General features: G+C 32.1%; 1 protein-coding gene across 1 annotated transcript in view; it reads right to left on the bottom strand.

Moving 5' to 3' along the window:
* Window positions 1-24,118: 24,118 nt before the first annotated feature.
* The window catches only part of LOC110104159 (protein NRT1/ PTR FAMILY 5.10), a 9,954-nt gene continuing 6,908 nt past the window's right edge, over window positions 24,119-27,164 (bottom strand). Inside the window, exons 3-4 of the mRNA XM_020833145.2 lie at window positions 25,686-26,224; window positions 24,119-25,274 (exon numbers count right to left, since the gene is read on the bottom strand). Of these exons, the coding sequence (XP_020688804.1) occupies window positions 24,461-25,274; window positions 25,686-26,224 (1,353 nt within the window). The 3' untranslated portion in view covers window positions 24,119-24,460. The remainder of the gene's footprint in view (window positions 25,275-25,685; window positions 26,225-27,164) is intronic.

The following is a 27,164-nucleotide window of genomic DNA, read 5'->3' as shown; positions in this document are numbered from 1 at the left end:
TATGGGCCCCAAGACATCCTTAATATATGTTTGATAACCTCCTACGAACATAAAATCAATATGTAATGAACATGATGACTCCTCAGCCAACACATCTCATTAGACAGTGAATACTAATATGCAAGTGAATACACTAAAATTGCATGCCAAAATTATCAATTAATCTGTCAAGAATATATGTCCCCTGCAAGTGTGCATAGGACCTTTGCAGCAAATATGATAGTCTACACAGATCCTCTGTAAGGATGAATGAGAAGATTGCAGTGAGTGCGACATAGTGCCTACAAATAAAAGAAACAAGCCTATGATAAATGCAAGCATCCACAAGAAACTGTGAGAGATTCATCAGTTCATAATAGCTTAATTATCTGCAATAAGTAACAAGCGACTCGTAGCACAGTGCTACAACCCATCTATAGATGATGATGGTAAATATATATGAAGCACGATTCACCTACATAATGGTTGGTGATTTTTAAATGTCCAATGCATACATGCAAATGACATGGACAAGGCTTACAATGTGTAAGAACCTACCTACATAAAGTGATGAATGACTTGCAGCATAGTGCTACGCCACCGAATATGATACATTTATTCGAGTAGATAGAAGGAGATACCCCTATAATAACTCCAAATTATATACTAAAAAAAACCCTGCATGTGCTCTAACAAATGTGTTAAAGTTATAAACACAATATTTGAGAATGTTATGCAGGGTCAAATACTCATTAATAAAACATTCTATTTGCAAACTAAATATAATATGCATATGCTTTGATCATTACATCTGAGCCCCAAATCAAACTGTTTAAGAATGTTGTGTGGGTCAAATACTCAAGTCTTATCCTCCTCCTTAAAAGGATTGGAGTTAACCTAACTTGAATAAAAAAATACTTCCAAGATTCTTACAAAAATAAAATTAATTTTTATCATCACCCCCCAATGATGGTCATGTTCACAGGAAATCTCAACTGGAGGGATTAAACCTAAAAAAAGATTAAATTCTTAAAATAAAATTCATCACCTAAAAACTTAAAACAAAAAATCATCTAACTCCTGCAACCATTTATCTAGAGTGAGAAATTTAAACTTAACCTCAGCTCACAAAGAGAGAAAGTTGTGTTGGCTGTATCAATAAGGTTCATCCTCAAATAGTCTCTTACTTGTAGAGACATGACATGTGCTCTCTGATAAGGTGGTGTTGCCACAAAATGTCCCTATTATATTACCTTCATGGCTAAAGCTCATATGTTTCCTAACTACTTCAAACCCTTAAGTAATTAATCATATGGTATATTCGATAGACATAAATCCCTTTGTCAACTAAGGTGGGATTAAAATCTATCCCCTTAGACTAACATCAACCCGAGTATACAAGGTATTCTTTGATGAAGTAAACCATGGTTACTAAAAGGTGATTTCTATTAGGTTGGGTCGACTACCTCCTCTGACTAATTAGATTAGGGAACATGACAACTCGTGACAACAAAACCATGAGATCTTGTTTGGGCTCATCTTCATTCCCCCCATCACCTATTTTAAATTTATGGAAATAAATTTTAAGCCCTAAACTCCAAAATCCATACCCCAAATTCAAACCCTAAAATTATTTCTATTATACATTGGATTTATAACCTATGCAATTTCTTTAATGTATAGCCTTAATCAAAAGTTCTCTCTCATTATTAAGAGGAGTAATTAACTATATGGGCTTGCTTCTATAGGAAATCAGAACTCAGATCATAAAGTCCTCACAAAATGAGGGCAAAATCTCTAAGTAGTGTCTTATTTAAAACCCAATATGCCTTTTGAAAATTCACCAAAAACCTATGCTCATTAAATCTCTCCCCAGTTAGTTATGAAAAGAAAAGAGACTGGTATAAAGAGGTCGGGGCATGAAGTTAGGAATTTTTAGAGCCCATAATCTCATAGACACTCAGAACATAGGTATCTAGTATCATATAAATTGTTTGATATTTGAATTAGTTGGATACTCATATTTTATTTTTACTAGATATAAGGTAGATAGAAAGAGCACCTGAAGAACTTGCCAAATGAATGGATAATCCTTACTTTCCTGGCATAGTAGAATGAAAAATTCAATTGTCCTTTCCGCTATAGAAGTTGAGTATATAACTATGTTGCCTAAGCCCTTTGTCAAAAGCAACAACTTTTTAATTTTGGATTGTGAGTAGGAACCATTCCCATCGTGTATAATAACACGAATGTGATCAGTATCATAAAAAATCTTATTCAACACTCTCAAATGAAACACATTGATGTGAGACACACATTTAATAAAGATCAAATGGCAAAGAGAGATGTAAGGATATAAAATTTGGACAAAAACAAATAGTTAGCATATTTTTTTACCAAACCCCTATGTTATGAAAGGTTTAGTTCACTAAGAACATGATTAGGAATAATTTATATCAATGCTTAAAAAATTAGGGTAACTGTATAGTTGTTCTTATGTCTTTTTATTTGGTTTGTGTTGATGTGTTTATGTGGCTTATGTTCTAATTTATATTTAATATTTTGTTTAGGAATTTATGAATTTCATTTTAGCCAATTAGTTTATATGGTTTGGTATTTATTTGGATGTAATCTTGTTTTGTGTTTTATGTTTTTTTTTCCTCTATTTTCACTAATTCTTATGATTTTTGTCAAAAACTATGGTATGTACTTATCCTTGTGGATATGTCCATGATTACCACACAAAAATTGAGAAATTCTTTCACATTGGAGTGTATCATACATATATTATACTATACAATACACGTAGGATAAGCCATTAGAGAGAAATAATTATTAAATTAATTATTTGGTATGATCGATTGTTGTTGATCATATTGTACGAAATACTTATCATACTGCATGATACATTCTAGTCAAAATGTTGAATGACAGTTTTTCAAAACCATTGAAATTATACATACCGTACTAAACTATCCCTGATTGTACTGTGTGAGTTGACATATTACTTTATGCTTCTAATGATATATTTTTGAAAGTTCAAAAGAGGTTGTTAAACCTTGTTGAACTACCCTAGGCCCACCAAAAGGGGAGTGAATTGAATTTTCTAAAAAAAAAATTTCAAAACCTTTTTATTTTTAAGAACAATGTTAAATAAAAACACAAACAAAAGTAAATATCAAATAACCAAGTAAACTTTATTTTTTTTATTTTCCTGAAAAATGAACAAAAATTATTTTTGAATCTTTTTTTATTTTCAAAATTTTATTTTATTTTTCCTTACTCATAGAAATTTCTCCAAAATAATCAAAATGAAGTTATCATAGATTTGCAAGAAGATAATATGCAAAAATTTAAAAGTGGAAAATAAAAGTGCTAGTGAAAAGAAATGAGCACACAAAAAATTTTATAGTGGTTCCGTGAACCTTTACCTATGTCCACTTTCCGGAGTCCTCCTCTCTTGGTATTGCACTAAACCTTTAGTGACTCCTCTTTAGCCCCCACAGTAAGGTGGAGAAGCCCTTATAAATTCACTTCCACCCTTTCACAGTGAGGCTGAGAACCTGAATTATTTTCAACCTCATGGTGAGTCATAGAACATGGAATCCTTTTCAACCTCCTAGTGAGGAAAAGGACCTGAAATCCTTTTCGCCTTTCTTATGAGTATGAGAACTTGATGATTTATGGCAATTATGACTTTTCCCCCTAGGGCTTCCCTCAAGAATAATGAATCACTTTAGAAGATAGGTAGAAGCTTGCTTGGAGCAACCTTGTGAAATCCCCTAACACTACTTCTCGCCCCACACATGCCTTCTCTCCCTCTTCCTCTCAAAACGCTTCGATCTCTCAAGAAGAAAAAGCTCTCACAAAGAATTCTCTCAAGAACCAAAAGACACATATATAATCTTATGAGAAAGTTTAAATACAAGGCATCCCAAAACCCTAAATTTTTTAAGTCAGCCAAAATTGTTTGTGCAATACGATCGTAGATCATACAGTACTATTAGTACAAAAATCACTCTCCATCCTATATGATGAATGGGCTCTAGTATGATAAACTCAAAAACCCTAAACAAATTATACAATATGAAGTATTGATCAAATAATATGATTATTATATAGTGCTTCTATTCATGTAGGATTATCTCTATGAGGTTTAAAAATTATCTCTATCGATCATCAAGTATGATTCATATCATACTGTATAATTAGTTCAGTAAATTAAGGTTCATTTAGGATGATCCCTGAGATAATTAAAATCATCTCACTCAATCGTCCAATATGATCCCTTCTCATTGATTAACCTTAATTTGATTGACTAATCACAAGGATTAGTTTAGCCAAGATTTCATATATCGTATTGTACGAACATGGTCGTACTATTTGATTTGGTAAAAAATTCATATTTTAAATACTTGCCTGAATCTTATTAGCAGCTGGTGTTTTTATTTAAACTATTCTTATAGTACGATTCAGTCATTTAGCTTAATTATTTAAAGAATCATTAGAATTTATTTTATTAATAAAAGATCATACAATATGATCTTGATCATATAGTCTAAACTTTAGAAAATATAAAATTCATATTTTTTCACTACCATGTGTGTGTGTGTGTGCAAAGAAATATTATAGACTCTTATAGTCATCACCCTATTCTATCCAATTTTGAGACGATCCATTATTGCACAATTTATCTAAAATGTTAGTATGCACACAAATAAATAAATAATAATGATACCAGAAGAAATTAAGTAACTTCCAATAATGTTTGTTATAAACAAAATCATAAGATTGAGTTCTCGGATTGTAACAATCTCTATCTTTTCGATGATAACACATATTATTGGTTAAGTTTTTTAAGTTAATTTTATTTTCTCCTAATATCCCCCTTTCTGAGTGAATTCTTTAAAAAATAAAGGGATATATATTATATATATATAACCTTTTTTAATATTAAGAAGAGTAAGACAAAAAGAACTAGCACAAATAAGAAAAAAAAAAAGCCAAACTAAATTAAAATAAATATTAGAAAATACAACCAACCTACTCCCCCTTTTGGGAACATAAAAAGGGAAGATGACCAACAGAGAAGACACAACAAAGTAAGAAACTACACTAGTAAATAACAAGATAACATAATAAACATCAACTCAAAAGTAGTCGGGACCACATTGGGTGAAGGTGGTGGTGGTGGAGGCTAGAATTAAGTACTGGTGATGAGAAGAAAACCGGTCGGTGATCCAAGCTCGATATGTGATCTTGCTATTACTTTTTAAAGCTTTGCTTTGGAAAGATGCAAAGCGATTGAAATTGTAATCTCTTTGGGAAGCTTAAAATTGACTTTTTGAATTTTAATTCTGAAATTCAAAATACCATTATAAATGATATACCACATCGAGAGTTGAAAATTAGACTTCTTAATGGGTTCAGATTTAGAATTATAAATTTCATCATGAATATCATTGTCAAATTCAAGAAAGAACTACATATGACCCTGAAGGGTCAAAATGATGTTCATTCAAATATTTAGTTATGATAATCTAGATGGTTTATCATTTATTTCATATTCAAGGTCATAATAACAAATGATATATTTTCCAAAGGGAGGAAAGTGTCATTCCCTACTAATCGCTTGAATATGACAATAATGATCATCATCAATTTTCTTGATTTTTTCAAAAAAGAATTAACTAATTTTTAAAATTCATCTCGGGTCTTAAATCTCTTACGAAGTATAACCCTTGTAGTTAATTACATAGTAGGAAGCTTGAGTTTCCAATTAATACTCTCAATTAAAATAATGGTAAATATTTCATTTTTGAGATTTTTGAGGAGTGATATCATAGGAGTGAGGTTAGAATTAACTAATTCTTTGACCTAATGGGCCCCAAATTCAGTGAAATTTGAAGCTAAGGTGTGAAATGTTACTAAGTTTAATGTTGTAAAGTTTTACCCCTATTGGGTGTGTGTAGAAGTTCTTATGCAATTTCTAAGTTATCTAGACATCATCCTTAATTATTTTTCTTAGGTGTCACTAGTTATCAATTTTTAAAGTTTTGGGTCCAAATGGACCTATTACTTTGTAAATTCACCAGGCAAAACTCCAGAGAGCATCTCGACCTAAGAAAAATATAGGGGATGCCTAAGATACTAAAAAAATTCTCACCATAATTTGTGTCTAGTTTGATAATTCGATTGTGAGAAAATTATCAAATATTGATTTAAAAAATTTGAATAACTCATAATTCACTATTTAAACTATTTTAATTTTAATAAATACTAGGGCTTAAGCCCTTTCCAATGACACCAAAATTACTTAGTTTAGTGAAAATTTAAATTTTTTGTGAATTTTGAAAGTTTTTGGCTATTAAATTGATTTTTTAAATCAATTTATAAAAAAAAATCAGCATCGACACTGCGTCACATGCCACATGTTAACCTCTAGATCATTCACTTATCTAGTTGGATTTGATCACAATCATCAGATCTAGAACAAGCATGATGGATGGATAATAAATTGCCACATTGACTGGACTGAATACATGCGGTGTGTGAACCTACGGTCAATTGACTGAAGATGAGGCCTTTTTTGGGCCGTTCGATCATGTAGAAGGCACGATCTTACAAATCTAATTGAACCAATGATTTTTAGTTCAAAAAGATATATGTATGATCAAAGCATTTCCAATCCTCTATTTCTTACAGATGTGAAATAACAACTTCTTACAAAATATGTTCATTATGTAATCTCATATGTGTAGTATATCTCATAGATGGTTATAACCATTATAGACTAGGAATTATGGGTAGCTAAAATATCCTACTGATTGGTCCTTCCTTCAGGTTTATTTTTATTCTAAACTTTGGTTTAAATCTTATTGCATTACAATGATGGCATATAATCTCTTATAGATCATCTTTAAAGTATATCATGCATCCATTGATATAAAAATCTATTTTTCTTGTATGTCAAACTAAGTTTGGAAACCAACTTCTTAGTTTGATATAAATCTGTAGGAATTATGACCGGGTTGGTTTCCTTAAATAAGCCAATATATTGGTTAAAACATTCATGAGGGACATTATAATTTTTTGTGATGCTTAACATCTTTACAATAATGGATAACTCTGAGTGAGTAGTGCACCCATTCCATATTGGCTGTTAGGAAGAATGCAATAAATCATAAAAATTTTGTGTCTCCTTGTTAGGTACTCTTCTGTATATTATTCAAATATTGCTCCAGTTGCATCATAAATAAATCCTCAATATTTTCTTCCTCAGCTATATTAGAACTTATAGATGGGCCACATAGAGAATCAAAATGTGCCTCATATTCACCATGAGAAGTCCAATACAAATATTTTGGCATGAACCCTCTGTGGTATAGATTAATAATTGCACCATCTAGGCTTTAGTGCCCTTGAGTTTTATATTTAGAACATGGTCATCGAAACTTTCTCTCTAAGATAAAGCTGGGCAGTTGAGAAACTATTTACAAGAAAAAATTCACCCCTTTAATGAACTCATTTGTTAATACCTTTCGTCCTTGCGCCAATCTATTATATATCTAACTTCTTTGATTTTTGATAACCATAATATAACATATATATAATATGAATATATTAGATATTGTTGTAACATCTATTGGAGGAAAATATATGGATTTTAATTTTATTTGTAAATCAAATAGTGTTATTTCACACAGGTCCCTTGTCAATAAAAATTCTAGTAGCTTCCCGGCATCTCCCCTTTTTAGGGGAAATACAAAGAGTCATAGCCAGCCCTCCATACAAAGAAAGATATGTACGATCAATGTAGGGTGACACTGTGGTCGTGATCTTCAATCCTACCTGGCCAAGAAATGCATGTATAGGTCTTCAAGGGGGTACCTATGTGAAAATGTAGTTTACGCTGGAGATATTTAGTACTGATTTATCGATGTTCTTAACTTATAAAAATGTAGTTTGTGCGACAATACCATCTAAGGAAAATCTCTCACTCTCTTTAATCTTATATTCTATAAGAGCTTCTCCAAAATTTTCACATATATGCTCATTTTGTATCATGTCCCTAAGAGTAAAGCTAGCCACTTAGAACATTCTAATCTTTGCAAAGCTTCTGAGGCAAATCTCTCGCTCTCTATAACATTATCTTCCAAAAGATCTTCTCTAACATTTTCACATATATGCTCATTTCATATCTTATCTTTAAGAGTAAATTTCGTAAGGGCATTCTAATCTTAAGTAATATTATACACATTTCTCATTCTCTCGCTCTTTGTAATCTCATTCTATAAGAGCATTGTAATCTCAACAAAAAATATACACATCAACTCCCTCTCTAGACTCATCAATAAGAAGAATATCATCAACAAAATCAATACACCATTCTCAAATCTCTTGCAAATGTTTACTGAGAACATTCATGGTAAAAGAAAAACTAATGACATATTTCTAGTAATTCATGCAGTGAACGTTAGCAATAGAGGTAGCGAACTTTGGTAAGGATGGAAATGAACGAGGAGCAAGGTCAACCACAAACATCAACAATAGACTAATCTCGATGGTGGTGGAATTCGACACAGGTTTTTGACATGAGTAGAATGAACCAAAACAAGGAGGAAAGAAAATGAGAAAAAGAAGATAGAGCAGGCAAAATAAAGCTTTCTCTATCAATTTTTTTGGTGGAGTTTTCGATGGTAAAAAAATTGGTAGAAAATACAACATAAATGTTTTGTCAGATTTAAGTAAGAGAGTGAAATTTATACCAGAGATTTTGTTGGTGATTTTTGATGAAAAATGTGACAGAATATTATAAAAATCGGCAAATTTGTTGGCAGAATATGGGGTGAAAAATTAATGACAGAAAATATGATGGAAATTCCACCATAAATTACTGGTGAAATATCAGCCAGTTCATCTGTCGCTTTTACCAGTGCATTTAAACCCTCTGAAAAGTCTTACAATAATAGAAGATTTTTCTATAGTGATCATAACTGAGCCCACCACTTTCCTAGTGGTTTTATCACCAATTATTACCTTGCCTCCTGCCCTTGCCTCCAACATGATAAATTACTTCAAATCTCCCATCGCGTATCATGAGCACTCATTGTCCAGATACCACATACTGTCACTAGGCCTTTTATTAGAGCATTCCTCATCTTGATTAAAATTATCAAGATTATTATTTTCTGTAAGGCACATATTTTTTACCTTCTCCTTTGGTTATTGTTCTAAAAAAACTCGAAGTAGAGCCTTCATGAAAAGCTTATGTATCATTTGATTCCCCTTTTTTAAATTTACATTTCCTTCACCCTTCTCCTTAGTAGGGTGAGTTTTCATGTTAGGACAACAAGGCCTTATATTATATGGCTTCCTTCTTTAAAAAAATTAAATTAAATGAATTTTTATTTAATTTTCCTCCATTACTTTTTCCCTTTTCAAAATGGTGCTTCTTTTTTTGATTCAAGAAGTTTTTGAATTGCCTTATCATAGGAGCTATATCATCATTACCATATAATTTTATGCTTTTACTGTTTGAGTCAACAGCCTTCAGCGCCACGATCATCTCCTTCCTTTTCTCCCCTATATCCTACATCTTTGGCTTGAATTTTGCTATTAGGCCATAAGAAAGACAAGTAATTTATCAATTGAGTTAACATTTAAGTTTTTTAATTCAAAGATAGCAGGGACCTTTGCATCAAAATTATCAAGCATACAATTAAGTATTTTGTTAACCTTTTTAGAATTTGATACTTGTCTACCTAAGGCATGCAAGGATATTAATATCTTAGGAAATCTTATGTTCATGTTAGAGATAGTCTCATTGGTTTTATACAAAATAGTTTGTAATCATGCAATAGTAAGTTTAAATATGAGATTATTTGATCTCTTTTGTACCTTCGTAGTATTTCTAAGACCTAGGTGTATCATGGATCTTTTTCTCAAGGATTTTAAATTTCTAATTTGTGACTTCACTTATTCCAGTTGAAAGTTAAAAGATGCTTTAAAACTTGTAAAATTGCCCAGGGCACACCAAGAGGCGGGGTGAATTGGCTATTTAAAAATTTCTTTTTCCAATAATTTACTTTTTAAGAATGATGTTAAAAAAAAGTACAAGCAGAAACAAAAATAAAAGAACCAAGTAAACTTTATATTTTTATTTTATAGAAAAATGAATAGGAAAAATATTTTTGTATCTTTTTTATTTTAATTTTTTTAATTTTTTTCCTTACTAACAAAAATCCATCCAAAAAAATCACAATACAGTTATCACAGATTTGCAAGAAGATAATATGCAAAAATTAAATTCCATGAAATAAAGTGCTAAAGAAAAGAATTGAGCATACTTAAAATTTTATAGTGATTTGATCAACCTTGACCTATGTCCAATCTCTTGAGTTCTCCTCTCTAGGTATTACACTAAACCTTTAGTGACTATCCTTTAACCCCCACAATAAGGTGGAGAAGGCCATTTAAAATAACTTCCAACCTTCTATAGTGCGGCTAAGAACTTGATTTCTTTTCACCCTCCTAGTGAGCATAGATCCTATAATCTTTTCCACCATCCTAGTTAGGTAGAGAACCCAGAATCCTTTTCACCCTCTTGGTGACTTAGAGAACCTGATGATTTATGTCCTTGAAGTCCTTTCCCCCTAGTACTTCCCTCAAGATCAATGAAGACATGAAGGAACTTAAGTGGAAGCTTGCTTGGAGCAACCACATGAATCCCTCTCACACTAGTTCTCCCTTACACACACCTTCTCCCCCTCTTACTCTCAAAACTACATGATCTCTCAAGAAGATAAATCTCTTACAAAGCTCTCCCATAGAATTCTATCAATAGCCAAAAGACACTTCTTTAGCCTTTTGAGAAAGTTTAAAAATAAGGCATATAAAAATCCTAAATTTTTTTATGTCAATTGATATTATTCATATAGTACAATCATAGATTGTACAATTCAATTAGTGCAAAATCTCTATGCATCTTGTACGATGAACATGCTCTAAAATGATCAATTCAAGAAACCTTAATAGTTCATATAATATGAAGTATTGATTGTATAATATGATTAGTACATAATGCTTCAGTTTATTTAGGATGATCTCTTGGACGATTGAAATCATCTCTGTAATCATCTAGTATGATTTATATTGTAATGCATAATTAGTTTAATAAATTAAGGTTTTTCCAAGGAGAACCTTGGGATGATGAAAAATTATCTATATCGATCGTCTAGTACGATCAGGATCACATAGTATGGTATTCTCTCACTAATGATCAGAATTGGACATTACAATCTCTTCTCATTAATTAACCTTGATTTGGTTGACTAATCAAAAAAATTAGTTTAGGCAAGATTTTATAGTCGAACAGTACAAACATATTATACATATTGATTAGGTTGAAAATTCAAATACATTCCTAAATCTCATTGGCGGCTGGGGTTTTTGTTTAAACTGGTCGTACATTATGATCTTGATCATATAGTATGATTAGGCCATTTATCCTAATTGTTAAAGTATCCATTTGAACTGATTTTTAAAATAAAAGATCATATATTACAAACATCATAAAATTAGAAATTCATATTATTGCTACCCTCTATGTGTGCATGGTTGCTAAGGTAGCATATACTAACCATTAGAAGACTTTTGACTATATAAACAAAGTTTAAGGAAAAATTTTAGACTCTTGAAAATATAACCCTATTCTACCCAATTTTAAGTCAATCCTTTGTTGTATGATGTACCTAAAATGTTAGCATGCACACAAAAGAAATATATAATAATGCTACTAAGAGAAATAAACTAATAACCAATAATATTTATAATAACTAAAATCAAAAGATTGGGCTCCTGGAGTACAATAACTTTAGATGGATTGGATCAAGCAATACAAACCCTTGATTGTATAGTAACAATTACTTAAGGTTATATGAGAAGTGTTAGTTTAACTTTCTCACTCACACTCTGAACAACTCCCTCCCTTTACCTACCTTGCACCTTCCTATTCTTACTTCTATGGCTCATAAGCATTGGTAGTCTAGCTCAAAGGACTAAACTTGATGTTTATTTCCAGTTTGAGGAAGATTAGTCCACCTATGAATGCTATAATGGCGCTTCCATCATAGATTCAAAATTGGTGGACTAGGACCACTTATCATACTAGGTATTAGATTTATTTGTTACAACATCAATTCCTTATCTACCTATCCTATCCTTCTCACACTCGACTAATTTTAGATTTTTTACAAATCTTAGGATCACCTTCTATTGACTTATGGATTGAATGCTTTGATTAACTCGAGATGCAATTATACACCTATATTTAAGAGTCTGTGTCATGCTAGGAGTAGTTAAAATAAAAGGATGAGGCATATCGTGCATGATTTAAAGACAAGTTTTCCTAACATCACCAATACTTCTAGGCACCACCACCTCTATCTGATTAGGACTTTCGATAAGTAGTGTCTATTTATGTGTTATTTCTGTGTTATAGTATCTTATTTTTAGTCTTTCTATTACATTATACTATTATTAGTTTACTTTAATTTTTTGTACTCATTATTTTTAGTCTCCCTTTTTATGTTGCCAAAAGGGGGAGTAGAGTTGTGTTGGTTGTTATACTTAATTTGTATTAGTTTAGTGTTTTATTATTTTGTTTTTATATGTTTCTTAAAAGAATTAAAAATTAAAAAGATCAAAATTTAGATATTTTCCCAATTATTTTTAAGGAAGTCATTTAGTGAGGGGGAGAGCTAAGTATGGAATTAAATATAAACTTACAAATTTAAATTCCAACCATAATATTTTTCATCATAAATAAAGAGGGAGATTATTAAAATTTGTGAGACCGACTAGTTATTTTAATGATTAATATATTTATGGATTGATTATTTACTAGTCCCTACTTTATATTTATTGTCAATTTCTTTTGTATGCAACTAACCATCTTAGGTACGACATACAAAAATATGGATTAAAGAAGCAGACTCAAAATAGTGCATAGTTTAGATATAGTCAATTCGTAATAAAAGAGTCTGCACTTTTTCATTTCTTGAGTTATTTATGTAATTAGGTGTATGTTAGCAAGACAACCAAACACACTCACAAATGGGGATGAACATTAAATACTTGAATTCTCTATTAAAAGTGTATTGTATAAAATGTTAGTCCATAAATTAATTCAAGCATTTAATGAAATTGGTTAAAGAAAATTGAGTTATAACAAATCATACTATGCGACCTTTAATTGTATAAGACAATAATGTATTTTGATAAACCCCGTCAATGAATCTATGTTACCAAAATTAGATAAATTTGAATTTTGAAATTTAACTGATCATACTATACGAAAGAATTTGTATTGCTTCATTATAATGAATGTTGCTTAATTTTATCCATAGATTAAGAAATTTAATTAGGATCAAATATTAATTAATTATCATATTATACAAACAAAATTATATAGTTTGATTTAACACAATCTTCAAGGGAAGAACCCTAGTTCATCCCAGATGATCCTTAATTCAATATAACTAATCATACCATCTGACTTAATATCACACAAGATGATCTGTGATGAGTATTGAACTAATCAGATAGTATAATCTTAGTATCATACTATATGATGAGAAGCATTAAATTGAAAAATAGGGTTTATTTAAATATCACACTTTAATTCATACAAGACTTGGGGTAGTCGGAGATATTTTTCATTGGTGAGAGAACTTTAGAGAGGGAGAATTGTCTAATTATTTGCAAGAGAGACCAAAACACTTGTGTGAGAGAAGGTGATGTTGAGAGAAAGTTTCCATAAGGGAATTAAGAGGTGTTGAATCACATAATTATTCATGTCTTCCTGCACCTTGGGTCTTGTGAGTTATGGTTGTGGAGCTCTTGGAGAAGAGCACTAGGAAGAAGTTTTTGGGTAAAAGACTTCACTATTTGAGGAGGCAAGGGAAGCAAAATCTCCATCATACAAGGATCAGAAGGATGATATAACATCTCAATCATGTTAAGAGTAAAAAGAAGGATTAACATCTCTATCATGTATGGAGTAGAAGGGAGTACCATTTTCATCATGTTGGGAGGATGAAGGAGGTAGACTTTTTGAGGATTGAAGAGTCTCTAGAGTTCAATCAACACCTTGTAAGTCAGCAGGGCTTGTTCTCTTGGCTAAGTGTTAAAGGAGTGTGTTATACTAGAATACCCAAAGAGGAGGGCCTTTGAGGAGGGTATGTAAGTCAATTTTGATCGAACTACTATAAAAATATAGTTTATATTTTTTTTACTTTAATATATTTTGTTTTGTGCATTTTAGATTACATTTGCATATCTTTGTGAAAATTGAGATTGTGAAATATTTTGGTTAAACTCTTGCATAAAATTAAAAATTAAGAAAATTTAAAATAGAAAATTGCTTTTTGTTTATGCTTTGAATATTTTAATGCTAACTCTCAGTTGAAGCTGGTGCTAGGATGAAATGATAAGCCTCACATTTTTGGGTGGAGGAAATTTCAAAAATAAGAAGTGGGAGTTGGTGAGGAAACACTCCCGTACTCACACATAAAGGTTTAATAAGGAGTAATCATTTAAGAGGGATGGTACGTGTTAAAAAGTTGTTCCAGCATGCACTTAAAGCAGGTCTTCAGTTATTAATGTGTTAAAGGCCTGATGAAGCCAATTAGATCAACAAACGTAATTACTATTTATATCACAGGGTGATGGGTCATCTATCGAAGATTGCTATATTTTTTAAGGATTAGCTTAAAAAGTATCAAAATGGTAAATACAACTATCAAATACTATGTTAGTTTACCATAAAAAGAAATAAACATGAATGTTTATGTCTTCATCTCTACCCTCAACTAAAGAACATGTTCATGATGAATAATTGGAGACTACAGACTGAAAGAAAATGATGAAAATATTGAAAATTCTTGAACGAGTTACTGGTGCCAAGTGGAAATTTCCTATTAAATTGATGCTCGATTTGAAAGTGTAACTCGCTACAAATGTATCTACCTCTAAACAACAGGCTAAAAGTTAAGCTGGGGTCATCTAAGTCTCATAAGATAAAATCAAGCACTCCCGAAAGAAGTACTAAGCTAAGAAAGTTTAAAGAGAAGGGTTATTGAAAATCTTGAAGACTATTATCAACCTATAAGGCAACCTATTAGCTTTACTAAATTTATGTATGAACATCAAATTATTAAAGTAGTAGAAGAAAAAGAAGGAGATAAAAGTAAAGACACCGTTCCAATCGTGATGTATCGAGTTATCTCAAAGATTGTTGATGAATTTATCCTTAAATTAATATTAGGATTCGAGCATTAATGTCTTTGGAAAATGTCAAGTACAAAAGAAATATTAGAAAATGTTTTTAAGTAAAAAGAAGAATGCCTTGCAGAATGATAGTTGAGGCCTATCTAATGGTATTTCATATAGACGGTAGCTTTGAGAATTTATGTTTTCTCGATGAAAGTGAATCATAAGCTAAAGTAGCATTACATATCCAATGCATGAAATTGGGTATGTTGTAATCCAGGAGCGCAACCTTTTAGTTTGATGATTAAAAATTTTATGTGATGTTTATTTTATTTTCTCCTACTTTATACATTGTATATGTTTTTCTTGTTCACTACTAACATTATAGGTTCAACATATACAAAGCACCATCAAAGAATTAGAACTTAAGAAAGAATTATGTTGTTCAGTTACTTTTTGAATAAGTTTATATTTTTTTTAAGTCAATGTCTATAATAAGGAGTATGCTAGCTTAGCAACCATGCATAAACACACAAATAGGAGGAAAAATAAATATTTTAATTTTTCTCTTTATTTTATTCTATGATACATATCATACTGCATTATTTGTTCAAATAAAAATTAATGAAAATAATTAATTAAATAAGAAAATTTTAATTTAGTTATTACTAATTGTAATGTATGAGAAAAACATCATACAAGATGATAAGTTAATTTTATAAACCCCTTTGTCGAATCTTTCTTACTTAAAATAGGCAAATTTGAAATTTAAAAATTTGTACTGTATGGAGTTCTTCATATCATACGATCTTTAATTAATGTTTCCTAATTTAAGCCCCAGGATTAAGGAATTAATTTGGGTCTGTATTAATTACATATTGTATTGTACGAACCACCCGAGAACTCTCATGATAAACTTTGGTTCATCTTGTATGATCCGATGTTTGGTTTGAACTACCATACTGAATGATTTATAATCATGTAGGATGATCTCTGATGGAAATGAACTAATTGTATTGTATGATCATTTGTGACAGAATTAAAAATTAGGAGTTTTCTAAGCCCTTTATATATAGTTTTAGCAAAAGGCTTTTAGCAATCAAGGGTTTTTGTTTCTTCCGTGAGAGAGCTTAGAGAGAGAGATAGAGCATTGAGCGAGAGAGAGAGAGAGAGAGAGAGAGAGAGAGAGAGAGAGAGAGAGAGAGAGAGAGAGGAAGAGGTTGTGTGAGTGGGAGAAAATCCTTGAGAAATTCAAGGGAGTGTAAGAGGGGCTTTCACAAGGTTGCTTTGGCTGACTTGCACTTGAGATACTCCGATTATATTTGTATTTGTGTTTGTCTTTAGAGAAGTTTTGTGAAGAATTTCTTTGGGGGCAAAAGATTATTGGCATCTCCGCAGAATCGAGGAGGTCAAAGGAGGACTCAATGATTCCACTAAACTGAGGAGGTGAAAGGAGGACTCAGCGACTCTGCCCGATTGAGGAGGTAATTTAATACTTGTTGGAAATTTTCTTGAGAAAGGAAGTAAAATGAGACCTATAGTGTAGCTCATGTTCAAAGTAATGTAACACGTGATCTGAGTATTGAATGGAGCAAGACAAATATGGTATCCCTCCTCTAATGAGTTGTTAAATTCGTGTGATTCAATAAATGCGTAACCACATTAAACAATATGATGAATACCTACCATTTATCAAAAATGCTTAGACTCATTATTTTAAAGTTGCATATAAAAAAGTACAAGTATAGTTAAATAGAACACTATGAGATTTTTGGGACTCAAAATCAGTTTTAAGTGGCCCAACTCACTTAAAACTTCACCCCCATCCACCCAGTTGCTGCTTAACTCCTGTTAATTATGCATAGAGAACTTGGAGAGTGTAAGAACGTTTCTAACAACTATACCTTATTATTCTTTTCAATCTTAACTATCTTTTGTCATTCATGGTCAAGATAAAATAAATATAATGAAATATCATAAATAATTTCTCCTTTAAGGGTGATTTGATTGGCTAAAAAAAGAATGTAATGTAAAAGGAATATATTGGAATTATTAGGATGAGTGTAAAGTAAATGTGGATGAATACTTTTTTGGTTGGTTTGAATTTAAATGAATGTAATGTAAAGTTCAAAGATCATGTCGATCGATGAAAACTTTAGTGGTGGCTAATAATGGGTGGTAACGGCCAGTGTGGTTCCCGGTGGTAGATGGCAGCAATCGGTGGTGATGGCTGATAGCTCACAAAGTGGTGGTGGTGGCTGGAAGTGGGTGGCTACTATAATAGAAAATGATTGGTGGCTGGTGGTTGCGGCTCCGGCATTTGCAATAAGTGGTCGAGGGGATGTTTAGCGGTTGTGGTCAGTGATGGGTGGCAGTGGCCAACAGTCTGTGGTGGTGGTCGATAATGGGTGGCAGTTGTGGTCAAGAAATTTTTCTTGCAATATAAATGGTTCTCGCTCAAAACTGGGTGAGTTAAATTTATCTAAAAAATGAACTAAAATAATTTAAAATATATTTGTTTTACTTTGCATTTCTTTTCATCCAATCAAACCCCAATCTTTTCAGAACTTTTGTATTTGACATACTTTACACCTAGTCAACTTCCAATCAAAGAGCCCCTTAAAGGCAATCTCATTCTATCTCACACTTCATCTATCTATTATAATCTCACGAGACTCAATGTTTATTAAGGCAAAAAATAAATAAAAAAGTAAATTCAATTTGTTTTTATATGTTTAATTTCAATATTACTTCCTACTTTTATTCTAATTAATGTGAATATTTTTCTTTAAATGAACATTTCTTAATTACTCATATATACCTATCTATCATAGCATCTTTATTTTTTGTTTTTTTTTGAGCCACATATACATAATTACGAAAACTTACCATCCAACTGAAAAATATTGGAACTAACAGAAATGTTTTAATTGTTTGAAATATTGACCTCGTCTCTCTATATCTCTAATTTTCAAAGAAACACTTGCAACAAATCCAATGATCTCTTTGTTAGGTGCAAGATTTAATTATTATTTTTACAATATAAAAAAATATTATTTTATTTTATTTTATAATACCTTGCCATGACATTTGGCAAACTACAATAAAATTTGAGGGTAAGAACAATTCTGCTCCTCCCCCAATGGAACAATTCTACCATTGAGAACTTTATTTTGGTTCCACGTAATTTTCTTTAATTAATTATTTAAACAAAAAAATTATATTAATATAAAGTTGACTTATTTAAATAAAAATAATAATTAAATATTTATCTCACCAAGAACATGAGTCTTTTTTCACCTATAAAACCACCAATCGACTTTCCTATTAAAATCACTCCTTCAATCACTAGCTGGCTTATTTTTGAAAATGAATATGTCTAAGTTTCTTGCAATAACTTCTCTTCTTCTCCTTATGAATCTTGTCCTTACAAACGCAGACTTTAAATGTGGATATTATCAATGCACCATGCAATTTTATTCATCTGCCGAAAAGAAAGGAGACCACACAGTTACTTTGGCCTCACTGTTTTCTCTATTTGCTATATTTGTAAATATGTTATTTTAATGATAAAAGATGATATTCTCCTTTTCGTTCTAAGGGTGTTTAGGTAGTACGTTTTAAGTCTGACTTATGATATCTTCTACAGCTAAATGTTTGATAGCCCCTTACATAAAATCTGTGTGATCGTTTGTATGTTCTCTTTATCTGTAATAGGTCTTATATTCTCACTTGTTTTATTTGGAACTGGTCATATATTTCAATTTTAATTAATAAAATTTTTGTTATAAATCTTCTTCTTAAGAAAAAATTTGTTACTTAGTTGTGTATCCATGTTGCGTTTGAGTCTTGATAATGAACCATGCACCTTGAATCTATAATATTGATCAAAGACATTTGCAAGTTGAAAGAGCAGGTTCTGAGGAAGAAGGCTGAAGTAGAGGAGTTTTATCTATCGTTGGAAGCATTTGGTTGAAAAGGGTGACGATGATGTAGAAATCTCAATTGAGGTTATTATATTTGGTGCTCTTGACCCTTCTTTAATCCTACAGCTGATTGAATCTCATATTTGATGTGTCAAAGAAGAAGCTTTAGTAGGATCGAAAGAAATAGTTCAGATGGCTGAGAAATGGATGACTGCTTGTGAAGAAGATGCTTGGCTTGAAGAGTACAACTGGGATGAAAACTACTATAGTGCTGGTAGTGGATCCCATCTCGAATTAGAACATGCTAAAATTAAAAAGCTCGAGCAACAGCTTAAAGGATTCTAGGAATTGTAGAGGTATTATGCAATGAAGTCATAGCAAGGGAAGAAGAAAGAGGCATTGAATTTACATTTGATGGTGTTCGCCTTTTTGTCAATGCAAGAAGTGTATTCTTCCATCCGCCAGGAGAAAGAGTAAGAACGAGAAAGATAAGAGTGTTTCATCATTTCCAGCCTGGACTAGCCTACATAATGCATGCATGTATAATGATGTCAATCCATGAACTCCGTGATACCGATGATGATGCATTTGACACAACAAAAGCAACAACAAGAACAAGCCATTTCCCACTATATGGGATCAGCTACATGAATCATTTTCCTCCATTGTGTTCTTTAAAGAGTGATTCTTATCTAAATATAATATAGAAAGGTCATTTCTAATATTTTCTTACCAAGCCTTTTTAGGTCTATCTCTACCTTTTTTTAATATAAGTCAAATCTAATATCATCCACCACAAATTAGCCAACCCTGATGTCGAGCAACCCAGGGGCGGAACCAGCCTAATTTTCAAGGTGGGGCAAACTCAACATTAAAAAAACTAAATATTAAAAATAAAAAATAATATATATATATAAATAAACTAAAATACAAATACTGATTCGGTTCTCATCTATCCCAACGAATAGGGGGCAAAAATGTACAACTAAACCCATAAGCCTGGACATTTTTAAGAGTTGAAGTTCAAATGTTAAAGAAGTTAGTGAAAATCAGTGCACTCGAAGAGCTATGTCAGAGAGAAAAAAAACTCCCAACCATTCGGCCACGGCTCTAAAGGCAAATGGGACATGCATTCTTCTTCTATTTGAATTTATCTATATCACCAAAGAACTTACCTGTGTTTCTTTGAAAGTATAACGATTCAACAGTTTCTTCTTTTCTTCATTGCTAAGCGTCTCATGCTTTGGAACAAGCATATGGTTGTTAACATTGACCAGCAACTCTGCATCCTGCAAGCTGTTTTGAAATGCATTAAAAATGCTCAAAATAGTTGATGCTTTGAAAGGTGAGCGGAGCTTCTTTTTTTGGAAAAATGTGAGCGGAGCTTCGACTTGCACACGGTCGATTTCAGATGGACGAAACGGTGAGAGGCGAGACCGCGAGAGGAAAGAGAACCGAATATGGGCGGCTCCTGTGCGTGCCCTATGCGTGAAAAATGATCGGTTATGACAAAATAATAACATTAGAAAGGGAAAATTATCAAACAACCTTTAGTTAAATGGGTTTTTGTATTTTTTTTTTTTTTTAAGGGGGCGCAATTGCCCCCAATGCGCAAAGGGCAGATTCGCCCATGGAGCCACCCATCTCGATGCTGAATCCAACCATCCTAATGCTGACATGCAACAACACTCACAAAACCGCTATTAAAGTCTTTGCAGCAAAAACAAATACAACGGATTTGCAGCGGTTCGAAGGTGTTTATACTGCCATTGTAGGTCATAAATAGAGCTACGAAAGCCTGATTTATCAGTAGTATATGTTCTCTTTATGTGCAATTGATGTTATCTTCTCACATCATTATACTTGTAATTGATCTTATGCTTTAATTTCAAATAATAAAATCTTTGTTATAAATCTTCATCTTATTGAAAAAAGTGTCATTTATTTGTGCATCTATGTTGTGCTTAAATATTGATGATTAACCACCTAGAATCAATATATATATAATTTTTAATTAAAAATGAGTAAAAAATGTAATTATTTAATGAAATAGTAGATAGAATTCAATGAGCTTAATTATGAAGTTTTTTTCTACATTTTTTCTTTATGGTTGCATCATCATGAGAGGATGATTTGAAGAATCTACAGGCTCAAGCCTTTGTGACCAGTTTTGCGACAGTATTGAGGGTTAAAAAGTACAATATACCTATAGTTTAATGACATGAAGTAAGTAAAAATAATAATAATAATAAGTAATGTGAATAATCAATGATAGTCTATCACTATTAAGCACTAGCAATTAGAAAGTGAACAGTAACAATTATGATGAAGACAAGCACAAACAAACTTCAAAACCTTCACAAAAAATAACAAACATAACATTCTCCATTATTTCGAATATACTGAGGTGTAATAAAAAAATCATCTAAAATTAAAATAATTAAAAAAAAACAATATATGAATATGAATGAAAATTTTTTAATCAACAAGCTTTTATCAAATGAGTGCTACACTTTTATTGGCTGAAAAATACTTGTGGATACTGTAAATTTTGGATTTGGAAAAAAATATAATTTTTATTTATTTATTGGTTCCTTTATTTATTAATTTTCTAATTGTGCTTGATCTTAAATTGAGCTCTCATCAAGCCTAATATATTTGTTTTTAATAACTTTAATATAAATTCTTACTACTGGATATAGTTAGATTTATGATTTTTTATAAAAATTGACATAATTCATTAAGTTATTTGATTTATTTGATGAAGTTTAAATATTAATAATAAGAATGAGTGTTTTATTTCAAAAATATACAAGATTATATTTTTTAAGCATTTAAATTATTAAAAAGTAAAAAAAAATATTGAACAAGTCTTCAAATAAAAGAAATAAATATTTATCATATTATCAAAGAGCTACTTGTTAAATTTTATCCATATGATATGTGTGTGAGTTTATATTTAATTCATAGCAAAAAAAAAAACTCTTGCCTATAAACTTTTTTAAACAGAATGAGCAATCTGTTATGGATTGGGCTGAGTATTTTTTTTTTTTTTTTGGTGAATGGGGATATCTACCCTCATACTGCCGCTCCGAAGAAAATGCTTAGTGGCATAACTAATTCCTCGGCGGAATCTAGCGAGGCTACCCACCAGCGTCGGACTCACACTTGATTTGGTTATAGTAGAGGAGATTCGAATCAGGGATGGGGGTTCTCAATAGTACACGTCCCACAACCACTCTAAGCCTTGGTGGTATTGTGCTCAATATTAATTATATTGTTCTCGATGACGGCAACCGTTACTATCTTATCGAGGAATTAGCATTAGAAGTTAATGTTGGACGCTGTCAGACTCATAAATGTGACCGCTTAAGGTAACCAAGTAGCAAATTAAAAAGCATCCCATTATTTGGGAACTTTTATTTGGTCCGGTGAACGTACGTAGAGCTACGTTCGGCCGGCACTGAGATCGCGCCACGTAGCACACAAAACGAGAAATATCGAGCAGTACCAACAATAACGAGAAATATCATTATGTGAAGACAAAATATCGAGCAATACCAAGTAATACCAAAAAAAATCGAGTTTTTTTCTAGAAAAACTCGGTATTTTTTTATATTACTCGGTATTTATCTTCACAGGTATTTCTCGTTATTGTCAAGCAATACCTAGCAATACCGAGCAAATACCGAACAAAAACCAAGTAACTCAGTGATGACCGAACGTTGAGCAACGTCCGGTCAGAGGACCTAATAAAAGTTCATCATTGGACCACTAAGAGCGATTCATGCATTTAGTACGTCATTTGATCGTGATGAAGACGGGTGGACGCATTTGACTTACTTCATAACAGATTCTGCTGGGCTCTGTTTTATTTGTTGGCTGCCCATACTACTGTTGCTATCCTGTTCATCTCTCTTTCTGGATGGCTATTTTGTATGGCAACTGAGTTGATCGGATATTGGCTCATTATATGACTTGTTCGTGCAAGCTCTTTTTGATACTGAGTCCAGTTTTGCTTATTTTTTTCTGTTTTCTTTGGACCTTTCTTTTGTCATTCTTTGGAATCATTACAGCTTTCCTTTTTTGTCTACAGCTCTAGATTGTATTTTCATCTTTGCGTTGTAGTTAAGACTTTTTTTTTTGTATTTTTCATTATAGTAATGAATGGGCTTTGACCTTAATTTTTTTTAAAAATAAATTTGTTACGATTTTTTTATTTTATTTTTTGAGAAATTATAGAAGCATACCCCACTTTAAACCTTCAATTATTAAAAAAAATAAAAATCAAAATGATATTCTATTTTAAAACATTATTGTTTTGACAAGACCTTCAGAAAAAAATCGAAAAAATTCAAAAGATCAAAGTGGTGAAAAATAATTTGAGTTTAAAGAGTTCTAAAGTTTTTAATGAATCATATAATTTGAGTTCAATTGAGCAAATTTTAATTTTTTTTATTATCTAATCAATCTCTATTATTTTCTTAAAAAAATTTGAAAGAAATTATCATAATAAGCTGCCTACTAAATCCTCCATCAAAATCTCTATTAATTTATGGTGGAGGAGATGATTATCTTTATATAATTTATAATTTTTTTTATGAATTTTTAAATATTCAAATCTCTTTTAATATAAATTTTGGAAAAAATAATCCGAATCTCAATTATATGTTTCTATTTATTATAAATTTAATTTTAAGATTAAAAAATCTCATAAACAATTTTAAAAAACTCGATACTAGTCACAAGCTTAGATTAAAAACGTTGAGAGTATCCTTAAAGATCTATAATTCGTGCCCTCATAAAAGAAAAATGAGGGCTCCCCCACTGTCCACATCAGCTAACTCAAACTTTCTCCATTACAGCACCGGATTTACTATTTTCAATAGAAGATCGAATTATGTGAAAAATCATTGATGCAAAACAAGCAGGCGCATAAGTTGGCTTCTGAAGGCGATTATGGCTCATAGAAATGTAAACCTTAGGTATTTCTAACATTTTGATAAGTGATAACTTGCACAGCAAGAATTAGCCATCAGATTTATGAATAATTATTAGGTGCGGAGTGGAGACGGGGAGAGCACCGTCAGCACAGACACAGGGTACCAAGCGGTACCTAGTGGTACCCAGCGGTACCAAATGGTACATAGCTGGATTTTATACTAGTGTGCAGACGGTTCTCCCAATCTGCACTCCGCACCTAATAATCTCTCCAGATTTATAGACCTGACTGTTAATATACAAATTCAATATAAATACAGAGCTCAAACCTCATTAATGCCTTACATAATATCACCTGATGACGTTAAATTTCTTGTAAAGAAACTTTGTTTCTTCTTGTATACATAAGATCGTGCAAAGTACAGGTAGATGACAAGTCCTACAGCACTGAGACCAGCAAGAAGCCAGTAGAAATAATCAAGATGAGCACGGTTCAGATTATCAGAGAACCAGCTCTCTCCACTCTTACTAGTTTCTTCGTCAATGACAGCAATGAGGAAGCTACTAATGAAGCTTCCAATGCCAAAAATGCTAAGGTAGAGAGCAAGCCCAAGGCTCCTCAGTGCATCAGGAACCTGGTCGTAGAAGAACTCCTGCAAACCTACAACGATAAACACCTCTGCAATGCCGTAGAAAATGTATTGAGGAGCTAACCACAACAGACTCATCGGAATTGTTGTATTTGGTTGATCGATCAGCCCATAATATTGTGCTGTTTTCAATCTCCTGACCTCAACTAGGGCTGATATTGTCATAGATATTAGTGAGACAATCATTCCGACACCAATTCTTTGGAGTTGAGTCATTCCTGTAGGAATCCTGGAAAATTTTCTGGAAACAGGAACTAGGATTTGATCATAGATTGGAATGAAAACAAAAGTGGAGATGCTAATGAAGCTCTGCAAGGCAGCAGGTGGAACCAGAAAGTTTGAGCCGATTCTCCGGTTCAGGGTGCTCCCTTGTTTGGTGAAAAAGGTTGATGACTGTGCAACTACTACAGCATATATTAAGCATGTCGCCCATATTGGTACTAATCGAAGCACTCCCTTGGCTTCTTCTATTTGGATTCCATCTGGTGCTTCATCTTTCGCAAACCTATACAAAATGGATTTATGAAAGCTTTTAAATTGAAAAAGATTTAAAAATTGTGGTGCTATAGGATATAAACAAGCATATTAGCAATATAAATTTCAAAAGCCTCTTGACAATTCATATATGGCCAATTCAATTCTAGAGTATCACATTTCTCCAACTTACCTTATTGACTATATAGAATTGATCTAAATTCAGCCTCTATAAGGGATCATTTAGGATCAATTATGTATAATTGAGGGACTACATTGAAGAAATGTGATAGTTTTAGATTAAATTGAAGCATTTTAATATTTAACCCCATGAAATTATGATGCAGAAGTTCATGCGAGTCTGCCAAAAACAATGGAATTAGAAAAACCAGTAATTGCAACATGATATGATCAATTCCTTATGGATAAAAAACTCCCTTACATGTTATGATCAATTCCTGCACCTTCATCAGATGTGGAAGTCCAGCTCCCAATCAATGCAGGAGAAGACACCATCCAACTTTTAACTAGAGCAACCAGTGATTTCCCAATTCTAAGGAATGAACTTTCACCTTCCAATTGATAGAAGCGATATTTGTCAGTCCCAAGCAAGAACAAGACGAGAGCAAGTCCCATGGCAGTAAACGGTATCACAAATCCAAGGGTCCAGCTAATATTATCTTGCACGTAACTCAACAGTATAATTGTCACTGTCGTGCTCAGGCATAAGCCACAATACCACCAGTTAAAAAATGAGCTCCTCGAGAGGCTCTCTTCAGGGTCGTTTTCATCAAACTGATCAGCGCCAAATGCTTGTGTGCAAGGCTTGTGGCCACTTTGAGCAAGTGCTACAAGGTATAGAGCTAAGTAGAAGAAGCCTATTTGGAAATGATTTGGACCGCATGCATTGCCGTCATCGATGGAACACTTGGGCGGACGAAGGCTTGGCAACACAGCCGATAGGATTAGCAGACCTAAGCCCTGAAACTCAATTCGTTTTAGTCGGTGGAATGCAATACAGTGAGAATATCTAAAGTTCATCATTTTTTTTAATTAAATATTTGAAAATGATGTGCAAAACATAATATTACTTTCAACTGTTTAATTTTATGTTCCTCATTAAATGTTGAATTGAAATGGGCCTTAGTGCATATCAAGAAGACAATTGTAATCCATATAGGTTCTGATGAGACAAAATATGAGCTTTTGACAAATGTGGTACGAATAAAAAATTTTGTATGCTTCTAACAATCTATTATTGTATGCACAAACGAGGAAGTGATTGGCTTGTATATAATGCAACTTATTTTAGTCTATTAGTTTGGAGCTTAGCCTGCCAAGGAAAAAAACTGGATTATCAGTAAGTTCAAGTTGCTAAAAGGTAAGATGATTTCACAGATCAGCAGTAAGGAGAAGGCATACATACTTTATTTGTTGGTGAATCCTATATAGCATATAAAAAGATGATTAAGCTTTTCTTTTACATTTTCAGATACGAAGGGGAAACTCTTGTTTAGCATTCACAAATTCAAAGTTAACAAGTACAACTCGTGAATTTTGAACAACCATCCACTTTTGCAGGCAACGGCATATAGATTTTCACAAGCTGAATCATTTTGTTGCATTAGACAAAAAAGTAAACCTCTAATAAAACCGGAAGATCACCTGCTTTTAATTTAGCAAGCAAATTCAAGTCACGAATAGAAATAAAACTGAAGAAAAAAATGCATCAGACTTTTTACAGCAAGGTTGTAATTAAATAGGAATGATCGACTCATTAAAACCTCTTATCAAATATGCAAAGAACCGAAATCACGCACGATTCTCAATGATGACTATTCAGAGAATTCACAGGTCACAAAATTCCTCAAAGAAACTTTTTACTGCAATTAAAATTAAACAAATAAGAGTCCTCTGCATT

This window comes from Dendrobium catenatum, unplaced genomic scaffold (genome assembly GCF_001605985.2).
Source record: "Dendrobium catenatum unplaced genomic scaffold, ASM160598v2 fragScaff_scaffold_915, whole genome shotgun sequence".
NCBI classification, from domain to species: domain Eukaryota; kingdom Viridiplantae; phylum Streptophyta; class Magnoliopsida; order Asparagales; family Orchidaceae; genus Dendrobium; species Dendrobium catenatum.
The sequence above is the reverse complement of the archived record's forward strand: the minus strand, read 5'-3'. Positions and strand labels throughout refer to the sequence as shown.